The sequence below is a fragment of the Anser cygnoides genome, chromosome 18 (genome assembly GCF_040182565.1).
Source record: "Anser cygnoides isolate HZ-2024a breed goose chromosome 18, Taihu_goose_T2T_genome, whole genome shotgun sequence".
Classification (NCBI taxonomy): Eukaryota; Metazoa; Chordata; class Aves; order Anseriformes; family Anatidae; genus Anser; species Anser cygnoides.
The window spans coordinates 8,075,710-8,088,902 of record NC_089890.1 but is presented as its reverse complement, the minus strand read 5'-3'; the positions used below and the strand labels follow the sequence as shown (position 1 = coordinate 8,088,902).

Genomic DNA, 13,193 nt, shown 5'->3' with positions numbered 1-13,193 from the left:
AACGCACAAGGTCAGCTTGAGAAGTTGCTTATGTGACTCGGACGGGTTCTTGCAGCTTTCCAGCAATGGGATCTCTTCCTGCCAGAGGACTTCTTTTGAACCAAGAAACCCTCGTGTATGGGCAGGTCCTTTTGCCTTGAGTGGGTCTTGCAGAAGGTCCATATCGATCGAGTTACAATTCTGAAGCCTAATTTTAGATGCAAGTAACACGGCGTAGGGGAGTTGGTGGGGAAAGATAAGCTGAAGTGGTCAGCCGAGCTTGCCTGCACGTTCAGTTAATACTCTGCTTTCTGCGTGGGAAATAAGATATGGCTCTCTCTTTGCAGGAGTTGCAGAGTGGCACCTCTCATTCAGTGTGATTATTGCCCACTCCTGTTCCACATGGATTGTCTGGAGCCACCTCTTACTGCCATGCCTCTGGGTAGATGGATGTGCCCAAATCACATAGAGCACGTGGTGGTAAGCAGGACTATGATTGCAGTATGGTAACCGGATGCTGGAGTGGAACCTGGCAGGTCCATTAAAGGACAAAGTACAACAAATGTAAAACAGCTTCTGAGCTCTTATTGCTCCCTGTAACGCTTGTAAAGCTCCTGCTGCAAGCAACACGCTCTCCAAAGGAATATGATGCTGCTCTCTGCAATAAAATATAAAGATGGGGGAACTCCTTCCTGTAACTGAAGCTGACAGCTCAGATTGTGACTCACTGGCAGCTTGTCTAGTTTTCAGACTGGACTCCTTAAGATCTAGATGAGCTTCCAGAACTGTGACACAAAGCAGCACAGTGCTACAAATAGGGGAAGTAATTCTTTGCATGCTTAACCCAAAAAGCGTTCATTCCAAGCGGGAGCTTTCATTTGTGGAAGAGCATTGTACTTGAGACTAAATACTCAGGAAACAGGGGGCTGGAACAAAGGGCTTGTGCCCAGAGAAACTGCTTCTGAGAGCATTGATGCTACTTCGGAGGCCTCTAAGTGCTTTTGTATTCACCTCCAGCAATGTGCCCTTTAACAGAAAGGGTTAGTGCCGCAGGAAGCAAATAGTCTAAAGCTGAGCTGATGCTGTACTGCCAGTGCTACGAGGCGTTATGAGAGTCTTAGGGTGCCTTAGTGACCTGCAGATCCCTAACTTCTGTGGCATTATCTGATCACCCAGCTGAACCAGAAGAACTTGACCCTGAGTAATCGGTGCCGAGTATTTGACCGGTTCCAGGATACCATATCTCAGCATGTTGTCAAAGTGGATTTCTTAAACCGAATCCATAAGAAACATCCTCCGAATCGCAGAGTTCTTCAGTCAGTGAAGAGAAAGGGTTTGAAGGTGAGTGTAAACAAGTAGGTACTGGCAGAATTCCCCAAGCACGTGTTTTAGTCTGGAAGGGAATCCAGCGTGCCCCATAGGGATCGCCTTGTTGGGGCAGGAGGAAGAAGGTGGGGTCTGAATAAATGTGCGGTGAGAGGTCTGGAAGTCGGCAGTCAGAGCAGTTTTCACTATGTGTAGGATTTAAGAAGCTCTTTTTCCAGCAACCGTAACGCTCAGCTCTTAGAAGCAAGCCTGTAAATCTAACACAGGCACGAGAAATACAACACAAACCTATTGAAGGTGGCACCAGAGTCAGAATCTGGGCTGCCGCATGTTCCCTGTTAAACCACAGAAAGCATTTTCTGCCAGAATGCCTGAAAAATGCCATATAGGTATTTTAAACGTTTCCCTTCTTACCTCGCCTTTTCTTTGCATGACTTTCTTTATGCTGGAGCCACCACGTTGTGCTGAAGTCATGCCTGACCTAAGGGAATGAAACCTATTAATTTCAGCATAGTTGCATTAAATTAAAGTACTCGGCACTTGAAACTTCTAATGTATTGTCTGCAGGGTTCCTTTGGGTCACAAAGCTGCAAACACGAAGCACAGTGCTGGTTAGGCACTTCATTTAACTAGTCATTCTTGAGTAATTGTTCTCATGTGTCATCTTCTTTCTCTACAATGTAGGTTCCTGATGCTATAAAGTCCCAATACCGGCTTCCGCCCCCGTTACTTGCGCCTGCAGCAATTAGAGACGGCGAGCTGATCTGTAACGGGATCCCCGAGGAACCCTTGCAGAAGCACCTTTTGAACACTGAGCACTTAGCCAGCCAGACAGAACAACAGGAGGTAAATGAAGTCAAAATGCTTGGACTGTCTGTAGTCGCTTCGGTACAACGGTCCTCTTCCATTTCAGTTGTGATCAGAGCAGTTGTCTAGGAAACCGGTCTCAAAATCGTACGTCTGAAGGTGATAGCTTGTCTTGGGTCTGACACTTTTGCCCATTAAAACTTCGTTTTGGCTTTGCAGCTGAAATGTAAAGCTCCTCGTTTGACACTTCAGGAAAGTGGTGAGGTAGTCTTCTGGTCTGAACGGTGGAGTTGAGGGCTTTCTGTCTAGATGTCAGTTTTATTTCCTGGCTGAGGGGAAATACTTTCCTCTTCGATTATGTAAGGCTGCTCTCTGACACTTTTGTATGTTAACGTCACATTTCTGGGCCGCTTTTTATTGCCGATAGCCTTAGATTTTCAAATCAAGGTCGAGTGAGCGTTCAAGTCTTGCATGAAATTTCTTGCTGGGTTCAGCAATGTGGAGGCACGTTGCTTTGCAATCAGTGCTGTGGTCTGATTCCTGTTAGCTCGGGCAGGGTTCTTACATATGGTGTGGGCACATTCACTGTGAAGTTTAAAACTTTAAGTATTTTGGTTGTCCTCTACCTGGTGTAAAAGAAGAGGTGCTCTCCATCCCTGCTTTGGCAGGTGGCTCCCAATGGCGTGAGGTAGATCAGCGTTTCTTTCCAGCGCGAAACAGTAAGCTAGAGGGTTTTGTTTGGAGAGAAGCCTGTGTCAGTGGAAAATACGTACGTAACTAGCTGAAAAGTTTGCAACGCTTTAAATGTGAAGAGAGGGGAATGTCTGGGAGGGAGCAGTTGCCTGCCACCTTCCCTCTCCTGTAATCTCAGCTCCTCGGTGTACTGTCCCCAGCACGGAGATAAACACCACCTAATTTTGGATGTAGTCGTGTACGTCTGAACCAAGTCTTCTCCTGGTGCTAGATGAGCACCAGAACAGATGCTGAGCGGTCTGCAGCAGTCAGGCAGCTGGATTTCTGTGGGCTGGGCGGGCGATGGGGTGGCTGAGGCTTGGAGCACCGTCTGCCTATGGAGCTAACGTGCTTTTTTTTTTTCTTCCTCCCAGTGGCTCTGTAGTGTTGTTGCGCTCCAGTGCAGCATATTGAAACATTTATCTGCTAAGCAGATGACTTCGCTTTGGGACTCTGAACAAACAGAGAAGGCTGATATTAAGCCTGTTATCGTGGCAGACGGCGCACTCGCCAACCCTTACCAGGCAGCTGACAAGGCACCCACACCTTCCCTCTATTCCATGTCATCCTGCACCTCAGGGATTACCACTCAAAATTCCTTGAGCTCCTTGCAACCCCAGCAGACTTTGTCACAGGAAGATGTCAACTGCAGCTCTTGTATAGACAAATCCAAGAAGGTGTCTTCTTGCGGGACTTCTAATGGGCCGACAGCCTCTGACGTGAAAGTCAACGGTCCTCATTTCTACGGCGTTTCGTCCGAGCCTGCGGCACAGTTGACTGACTCCCCGAGGCTGATCGGATCTGGTAACACAATACCTGTTTTGTCTCACCGGCAAACGTGGCCTAGGCCCCTCACGCCCCCAGCGACGTGTGGACTTCTGAATCACACGATTGGAACCGTTGTCAAAACGGAGAACGTCGCAGGACCCGTTTCTTGTGCACAAAGGGGTTCTGTGCCGGTCACGAGTATACCTACTTCCATATCGAGCTCCTGTGCCAGCCTGGACACCACCAGCACTTTGCAAAGAAAGAATGTGCAGACGCAGATAGGACCGCCGCTGACAGCAGACCTGCGATCCGTGGGCTCCCCTCTGACTGCCACCAGGGCTCTCACCCCTCCCCAGGCTGCAGGAGATGGGATCTCAGCTGTTGGGTCCACAAACAGATTCTGTTCACCAGCACCACCTTCAGGTAAGGGCCCAAGGGCTGATCCTGGCCCCCAGGGCTGAGAAGGCGTTCGAGCTAACCTCAAGGCTCTAGCAGCATGTCCTTGCTTAATGGGGAATATGGCTTTCTGTAGAGGGCAGGGGGAAGTTTAGGTCTCCTCCGTCCTAGGTCCCTTCATGGGAGCCGTGGGATGCACGTATCTGAGCGGGGAACTCTGTCCTAGGAGGCAAGGTGATAGATCCAGTTGGTTCTGGAGAGCAGCAGTGGGTGTAAATCCTGCTGTCTCACCATCTCAACAGCTGGCTGCTCTGCTGCTGCTCTGAAACCACCCGTTTGCTCTAAAGGACTGGCTGGTTGCAAGGCAGGCCTTCACGGAACGGCCGTCTTGCACCTCTGGTCTCTGTTCTGGTGATGGTTGCGTCCTCTCGTACGGAGGTATTAGAAGTCTTCAGCTGCGCAGCCTCGGTGCTTGACAAATGTGGGCTTGGACGTTGCGGTGTGTTCAGTGCCTGCCAGTCTGCTCACGTGGGGCAGTTACGGGCTGGATGTGCTGCTGCTGTCCCGAGTTACACCCCACAGCCTTGCTGCTGAAGTGCGTGCACCCATTCATCAGTATAAAGCCATCAAGCCAAAGACGTTGATAGGTGAGGGCGGGGGTAACTGCCCATAATTCATAAATTTTGCTGGAATAAGCTTTCACTTAAAGCCTTCTCCTCCTCCCTTCGCCCCAGCAGCTCTAGCCTCAAGCTGTTAGCCCCCTTGGGCAGGCTGGGTTGGAAGCAGTGGCTGGAAAGGACGCGCCAGAGCTGTCCGTCACTTCTGCAGTCCTCCTTGCTCAGTGGCAGGATTGGGTGGAGCGATCCAGGCAACGCAGGCAGCGTCTTTTTATTGTTCTCTTAAAGATTTCTTACGGGCGGCTTCTGGGTTTTATCTCCTGTTCGGAAGCAGTTCCCGGAGCACTTGGCCTCCTTGCTTATTGCCGAACAAACTGAGTTCACCCTAGGGCTGCTAATTTGTGCCCTGCTTAGACGTGCGAGGCTGGGGGGCCTTTAGGTGGAGGAAGAGGGGCTGTGCTGTAGGAAGCTTCTTGCTCGTGGCTCGAAAAGCACGGCAAACCAAACCCTCCATCATTTTGCAGCTACTTAAGATGTTAAATTTCTTCTAGCGTGAAGTTTGGGTTCTACAAAACGCCCATTAAATCGTCATTTCGATGCAGTTTCTCTTGGGAAAGACGTAAATGTGTTCAGATAGACTACGTCTAACACGACGCATGTGGACTTACATCTTAAATGGTGGTCTGCGGAGCGGGTGCAAATTTACAAAAATCCCAGTGATTCGTAACCCCTTTTTTTTTCATAAGCTTCAGGCTTACCATAGCTCTAAGCAGACCAACTTGAGAAGAAGTGGTATCGACCATGCATTGAAGGGATTTTGCTTTCTGGCATTTGCCATCGCCTCTTTCGGCTGCGCGGTCACTGCCAAGGCAGTGGGATTTTATTTGGTGGATAATAAATTCTGCAAACGACTGTCACGTTCCTACCAGACAGCGCACTGCACCCCACAGTCGATAATCGTCCAGAAACCAAAAGGATGCAGCAAATGTGTTTTTTTTTCCTGCATGTTCAGGCCTAGACCAGCTACTTGGCAAAGGTTTAGCCAGCTCTTGGAGCTGCTGGGGGCTCGGTGCTCGTCTTCCCGGTCTCTGTAGCATGACATCGCTTGCAGCCTCTCATCGCTGCCCCTTCAAACGGGGGAGCAGAGCCTTAAATATTTAGGTGCAGAGCCCGAGAGCTGATCCTGCGTTCGAGGCGCGCGCTAATCCTTCTGCGAGGGGACGAAAGCCCACGGCCTGTAGCTCGGGCCTTTTTCAAAGCGTGCCTCTGAGCAGAATTAGTCATTCTGAGCAGCTTGGAAGCTGCGAGCAGCCTGAGGGCTGGGTGCATGTCTCGCGAACGTCACAGTGACATATCTTCTCTGCACCATCTTTCTCTGTAGATGGTAAGGTCAGTCCCAGCACCTTATCCATAGGAAGCGCTTTAACTCTGCCCTCATCACTCACTTCAAACTCCGCAGCTATGCTGGACCTCACCAGTTCCCTGAAAGCGTTTGTGGACGGCGGTGAGTATTTAGTTCGTTCTCAGTCTCTGCTAGCCCTGCCTGTTTGCTTCCCGAGCGTCCAGGCTCTGCTTCAGGAGAAGCTCCGAGATGAAAGGGTTGCAGTCAGGTGAGGGAGGGGCTGGATATACCTTTCCTTAAATACCACGCGCTTCCCTGCTCGTAGTGTTGCCAAGGCAGCGAGGCCGATGAAGTGTTTCTGCCTGAAGCTTTTCTGGGGAACAATCACCACGGGCTGCTTTCCAGGTGGGATCCGCATGCAGAAACCTGCAGCCCTGCCGTGCCGTGGTGCTGCCTGCGCCCCACAGGGGTTCCTGATCACAGAATCACAGAATTGTAGGGGTTGGAAGGGACCTCGAAAGATCATCGGGTCCAAGCCCCTGTGCGCAGGAAGCCCACAGCTCCCCATCTTGCAGTCGAGCAGTCACCCGGGTCGTGAGGCTTTACTGGCTCCGTTAATTTTCCGATTGATTTTTGGTTCTGTCAGTCTTCTCCTAGACTGGCATAATGGTTTTTTTATTTTCCTTTTGTTGCACTTGGCGAGAAATGCCAAGTCTTAGCGGAGCGACTCGAGGAGGAGGAGATTGGTACCCAGCACAGTGCGGCAGGCTGTCGCCAGCGCCTGCTTCTGAACAAGAGCCTTTCTGGCGTGGTCACCCTCTTTTCTTGGGTGAACCCCGACTGCTCCCCTCGGCCGGGCTGCCTCTGTGCTCTCGGGAAAGGCCGTTGTGGCTCTGCTTCTTCTGCCTGCTGTTCGAACTGGTGCTGACGTGAAGAAGAGGTCGGCCAGCCTGCTTTTGCTACCAGAAGGCAGATCTCCGTGGGGCTTCACAAACAGGAACGCTTCGCAGCTATCAGCAGCAGATCTGCCTTAAAGCTGGTTAAAAGTCTTGTCTGAATTACCTTGTTTTGGTTAATTGACCCCGCTCTGAAAGCGCGTGACTCAAGAAGGAGCGTGTAGCTGCTTCGAAGTGGTTACTGCTTTCCTCTGCAGCACAGGGTCAGCCTTTGTGGCTAGGAAATGAAGCTTCCCGAGAAGGACCCAAGCTGCTGCCAAAAGGGGCAATGTCCACCTCCGCAGACTCGTTGATTCTGAGCTGAAACAGCAGATTTTCAGTTTATCAGTCCTCGTTGCCCTGAACTTGTGCTTGCTGCCTGAATTGCAGCTTTCTAGCCGGAGCTGACGCTCTCTTCACGTGCTGCTCACGTGAGATGCTGGTACGAAGGCACAGACCGCCTGTACGTGACGTTCTTGTGTTGCAGGATTTGGCAGCCTTTGCTGGTGAAGCAAATGGCAAGCTTGGAAACGGGACGGTTAAATCCACCGCGGCTCAGATGGCACCCTGTCTGTGAATAACTTGACTAATTGCTTTCTGTTTATTAACAGAGATTGAGATAAATATGCTGGATGAGCAGCTGATCAAGTTTCTGGCCTTGCAGAGAATACATCAGCTTTTCCCTTCCAAAGCTCAGTCTCTGGCAAGCAGTGTCAGTGCCCATCAGCAATCTCCTGTGGCAAACCACATTGAAGGTAAGAGCAGCCCTAGAACAGTCGGTTTGGGTTGAGCCGTAGCTTTCTGGCATTCCCTTGCCTGTTCGTTGAAGATCTTCCCTCTTCTTTTGGTATCTGGCTGGTGCCGCCTCTCAGGCTGCTTTCCCTGCATTTCCTGCTCTGGCTATCCACTGGCCAGAAGTTCCTACAGGTCCCTCTGTGTAATTTTTTTATTTTTTATTTTTTTACAAATTATAGCAATAAAAACAATCTCCACGGACCTGAGTTTGGCATTAGCTTTGTTTATGGTCACTTGGTTTACAGTGTGGGCATTACTAACACCTAAATCTGGACAGGGATCGTGTCTTCCTGTTCCTCTGCATGCAGTCAGTTTAATCTGCTCTCAAGCACTAACCGGCCAGCCTTGGTGCAGGAGCAGTTGCCTGCTCCCCCTTTGCTATGGGCCTGGGGCTGAGTATCCAAGATAAGGTCTTGGGAAGCCTGCTGGTATCAGTAACCTTCTTCTGAAACTCTGCGCTTGCCTGCTGTAGCATCGCAGCATTCTCTAAACGCTTTGTCAGTCTTTTTGAAGGCTGCTGTAGGGCGCAGCACCAGGCTGTGATTCGAGCTGCTTTCCTGTGCTGCCCTGGAAATTCTTGCAGCCTGCCTCCCAAAAGGCAGCTTGGTGCTGTCTTAACCCCTGGCCCTTTCCGGACAGGATGATGCATCCAGCTGACTGTTTGGCGTTGCTGATGAAATAAAAATTAGATCTAAAACCTCTAGTGAGCCCTGTTGAGTCAGCAGAGCCGGGCAGCTGAAAGGGCTCGTGCAGGGCAGCCGTGCAGAGATGGGAGGCTGCGTGTTTCAGCTGTACTAAGCTCTGCACGTCCAACACCACTGTTCTTGACATAGGTGACTCTGCGAACAATCTCTTGTAATCCTCATGTTCTGGTTTTTGATACCGCGCTCTTGCTGCAAAACTACCACCCAGATGTGCGATCAGGAGAGGCTCTGCGTGCGTAAGGGGCTTATCTCCAAAAGGCAGCTGCCGAAATCCTGGCAGGCCTGTGGGGTCGGGAGCGTGATCTCTCTTCTACAGAAGACGATTTTCTGCCCAGTTAACAGGGGCGTGGGAGAAGGTGTGATTTGAACTTCGCTGCCAGGGAGCTGCTCTGGAGACTCGGTCCTGGACCCTGCTCAACCCGTGTGGTTTTCCTGCAGCTTTGCTGGAAGGGGGAAATCTCAGCTGTTCAGTTGGGGATGTTCACCAGCACCAATATTTTTTTTTAAAGCGGTGCTTTTACAGCAAGAGGCAGGTCTTTGATTACCCAAAGTGGGAGAGATTAAGAAAGAAGCTAGTGGTAGGAAGCTTGTCTTCTCCCCAGCACGGCTCCGTTGTGCTCGCTCCACGATTGCACGGCTTGTGTGGGTTACTGGGAAGAACAATTTTCCGTGATGACAAAGATGTTTAATCCACACGCATTCCTAGAGGGCTGGGAAACCTTTAGGCCAAAGCTGCCTGCGTCCCTCTTAGGATCTGTGCTTTCTGGAGAGCCTGGCATCCAGCAGCCTGTGTAGCTGATAAGATTGTTCAAGTCCTTTCTCTTTATCTTGCAGCGCAAAGAAAGGAAGTGCAAGCCCGGGCTGTGTTCTATCCTCTGATGGGCTTGGGGGGTGCAGTCAATATGTGCTATCGAACCCTCTACATCGGGACAGGTGAGTAGCTTTTTCCCCAGCGTGACCTTTTAAGATTCAGGGTGGTTCTCCCCGGCCCTCCCTGTTTGTTTGCCAAGCGGGCGTTGAAGAAAAGGGACCCGTTTTGCTAACGAGAATGGCGGAAACTCCCCATCCACTTGAATCTTCCACCTTTGTAACAGCAGGATGGCTCCTAGAGGTTAACCGGCTGATGGAGAGGAGAGTTAAGGTTTGCTTGTGGGTTTTATTTCTCTGCTTAGATTCTTTTGGCACTCCAGAATGGCCCAGCAACACCAGAATACTCTGCAGCCTTCCTGCCTCATGTAGCAGCTAACCCTCCCTTCCCCCACTGAAACTTTGTTCGTGGCTTATCGCAGCATTATTCATGCGGTCCTGGGAGTGCGGACAAAGGCAGTTGCTCCCCTGTTGTTTTGCTAATTGAAGTTTAATTCTGTCTGTTGTTCTCTGCTGCCTGGCAGGTTTTTTTTTTTTTTCCCTGAAATAAACCCAGCGTTTTTGTCCTCCCCATTGACAGGAGCTGATATGGATGTGTGCCTTACAAGCTATGGTCACTGTAACTACGTGTCCGGCAAACATGCCTGCATATTCTACGATGAGGTGAGAGCCTGAGTCTTTATTTTATTTTTTTTTTCATTTGGCATGCATGGCAGTGGGAGCTGGCGATGCAGGCAGCAGGTTGTCTTTGTGTGGTGCTCCTTTGTGGGCTACAAAGTAAGAGCCAGAGCTGTGAATGGTTTCACTCCAGTGAAGGCTGCGTCAGCATTTTCTGTCAAACCCTTTTCTGAAGCACAGAGCCCTGCCAGCATGATTTCTCTGAGCTAACTGCTCGTGGACAAAGACTGACCACAAGTAAGCACTGTCACTGCTGGCATCTAGGGGAAGAAAAAAAAAAAATCGTGGAAATGGTTCGATACTTTTGATGCAGCTGTGCTAATAAAAGCTAAGCTTTACTTGCCTACGTAGAACCTCGACGGGAACAAAACAGGGAGCTGCTTCATGCCTCTTATTTAACTAAAGTTTTAGTTAAGCTCTCAGTGTAAACAGAGGTCTACGGTTGCCTCTTAACTACAGGCCAGAGATGAGTTTGTTCTTGAAGTGAACAGACTGGTCTGCCAATAAAAGTGCCACAGGAGATGGCTCTTAGCATGGCAACAGTTTTTGAAGCAAGGTAGTCTTTTCTGTCACGATTTGTCAACCAGCTGCTGTGCAGGATCCAGGATTAACCCACAAACTGCTTTAGCTGCTCCTCCGGTGCGCTACAAGCTACAGAGCACGAGTGGTAATGGGATCCAGATCTTACATCTGAGCCGAAGCATCTCCTCACAGCGGTTGATCCGAAGGAATCACTGAACTTGTTCTGTACTCTGGAAAGCTTCCCATGGTTGTGGTTGCTCTAAAAAGAGGCAGAGCTCCCCTGCTTAGCTCTGTATGCAGTTTCTGCTTCTGGCCTTGGTGTTTGCAGTCTAGCAGGTTACTTGAAAACTTCCCTTGTGTGGCAAGTTTTTGTAACTTGATTGAAGTTCCTAGCCCTGTGAGGACAAGCTCTTGCTGTCAGAGGATTCCTGTGAGCTAACCTGGAACTTCTTCTATGCTGTTGACATCCTCTGCAGAGTTCAGCTGGGTGTAACACTGCTTGTGTCATGCTGTATGTCACCGTAACGTCTCCTGGCATTTCAGCATTCATGGAAGCCCTGTAAATCCAGGCCACTCTACCCTGTGGCTGCTGCTGCACACCGGCACTGCTCTCATCATCTTGTGCCTGCTTTCCGAAGCACGCCTCTTTCCTGCCAGGCACAGGACTAAGCCACACTAGGCACAAACTTAGCCTGTTAAAACAGTGTGCTTGCTGCGCACAAATCAGCTTGAATCCATTTCCAAAAGATCTGTTGGTTCAAGCGCAGCAGCTAAAAGCCCCTCCTCTTCAAAGCTGCCCGGCCCTATTTGCCTGCTGGGAAGCATCGTGGGCAGCAGCCCTCGCTGGAAAGCAGCTGTGCTGTGAGCGTGAGCCGTGTACCGGCTTGGGGTTGCTGCTCTCCGAAGTCAGAACGTAATTTAAGTGCTCTTATTTTACCATCAACAGCTGTAGGGAGGGAGGGGTTCATGTTTCAGCGCTCCCAGTGGGTACGCGGGCAGAAGCCTTTCTGACCTGGTGTCTCGATTCCTCCTCTTCCCCATTTCAGAATACGAAACATTACGAGCTGTTGAACTACAGTGAGCATGGGACGACCGTGGACAACGTTCTCTATTCATGTGACTTCTCGGAGAAGATGGCGCCCACTCCTCCCAGCAGTATTGTTGCCAAAGTGCAGAGCGTGATAAGTGAGTGTTGAGACTGGGCCGGCCCCACGTGGGGGAGCTGCCGGAGGGGGACGGGAGCGGGTGCACGTCGCTCCTCCTCGGGGCTGCTGCACCTCTCGGGGGTCTCTCCTTTCCTCTGCAGCCCTGGGGTCAGCCCCTTGCTGCTGAAATGCCTCACGGCTGCAGGGTTTTGGCTCCCGAGGCACCCCAGCAGCAGCCCCCGTTGATTAAAACAAACCCCTGGCTCCATCCAGCCTGAACCTGACGTCGGTTTGTCTTTTTCCAGAGCGACATAAAAGCAGGAAGCAGGAAGAGGAGCCGCATGAAGAAGCCACTGTGATGAATTCGCAGGCGCAAGGGCAGCATTGGAAACCCTGCAACTGCAAAGCCAGCAGCTCCAGCTTGATAGGGGGCAGCGGGGCCGGCTGGGAGGGCACGGCCCTGCTCCACCACGGCAGTTACATCAAGCTGGGCTGCCTGCAGTTTGTGTTCAGCATTACCGAATTTGCGACCAAACAGCCCAAGGGGGACACTGCCTTAGTACAAGACATGGACTTGGAGGAGAAGCTTTCTCTGAAACCCCACCAGGTGCCCGTGCTGCGGTCCAACTCTGTTCCCTAGGAATTGTAGGAAGAGAGCTTTGGAGCAAGGAAACGCCCTCAGACTCTTGCAATGCAAAAATGTACAAACCGAGGTGGGATTTTCTATGTCGGCCCAGAGACTGTTCACACGCCGTTTGCATGAAATGAAGAACGTTTAACTTTTTTTAATTTTTCTTTTTTGCTCAAGTTTTAGGGGCATTTGCACATATATTTGTACTATACATTTCATTTTAAAAGGAAAACTGCAGCGAGAGCAGGACGCGTCAGAGCGAGGGGCGACCGCTGTCTGACTCGAGGACTCTCTCTGACAGATAGTTCCCATGCAGTTGTAAAATAATCAGAAACTTGTTCTATTTTGTGCCAGTGACAATAGTTTTATATTAAAAGAGAAATACAGTTTTCATACAGCAAATCTATACAATATCATTGTTTTATTTAATGTAAAGAAGCGCTCTTCTTCCCACAGTTATTTTTCCCATCCCTCCCTGCTATGGTTGCACTACAAGTAGCTACTGTGTATTATGGGCAGTGAGAAATGAGTTCTTTTCCTGGTGTCCATCCTATTTTTTATTTCGAATAAGGAAAAGTGTTGGATTCTGTGTAAATACATCAGTGATGGCATTTTCAATGTTTTAAAGCTGTGTACAGTGCTACATGTGGTATGACGTTCCTCAAATTGTCTATTGTAGCAGCTCGTTTGTCGTAACCTGTCTGTCTCTTTTGTTTATAAGCCGCCACCCCCCCCACCCCCCCCCGCAGAACAGCTAGCTCCACTGTACATAGTAATTGTAACGTTTTAGACTTTACAGAAACTTTCCTGTATTCTGTATATAAAAACAAATACTTCACATCCCGTTCTCTGCCTGTCTGTCTTCACTCTGTGCCCACCACCCGGGGGGGGGGGGGGGGATCTCATTTGCCCCATTTCAAGGCTGGGGGGCTGCACACCTCCAGCCCTG

At 50.2% G+C, this 13,193-nt stretch overlaps 1 protein-coding gene across 2 annotated transcripts in view; it reads left to right on the top strand.

Annotated features, from left to right (window-relative positions):
• Positions 1-13,087, top strand: part of PHF12 (PHD finger protein 12) — a 31,447-nt gene extending 18,360 nt beyond the window's left edge. The window contains exons 6-15 of one of the 2 annotated variants that reach the window (XM_066979904.1): positions 327-459; positions 1,156-1,320; positions 1,990-2,151; positions 3,219-4,035; positions 6,007-6,129; positions 7,514-7,657; positions 9,236-9,334; positions 9,849-9,931; positions 11,515-11,653; positions 11,919-13,087. In XM_066979904.1, coding sequence (XP_066836005.1) covers positions 327-459; positions 1,156-1,320; positions 1,990-2,151; positions 3,219-4,035; positions 6,007-6,129; positions 7,514-7,657; positions 9,236-9,334; positions 9,849-9,931; positions 11,515-11,653; positions 11,919-12,253 — 2,200 coding nt within the window. In that variant the 3' untranslated portion in view covers positions 12,254-13,087. The remainder of the gene's footprint in view (positions 1-326; positions 460-1,155; positions 1,321-1,989; positions 2,152-3,218; positions 4,036-6,006; positions 6,130-7,513; positions 7,658-9,235; positions 9,335-9,848; positions 9,932-11,514; positions 11,654-11,918) is intronic. The other variant, XM_066979905.1, reaches the window with a different exon arrangement.
• Positions 13,088-13,193: the final 106 nt, after the last annotated feature.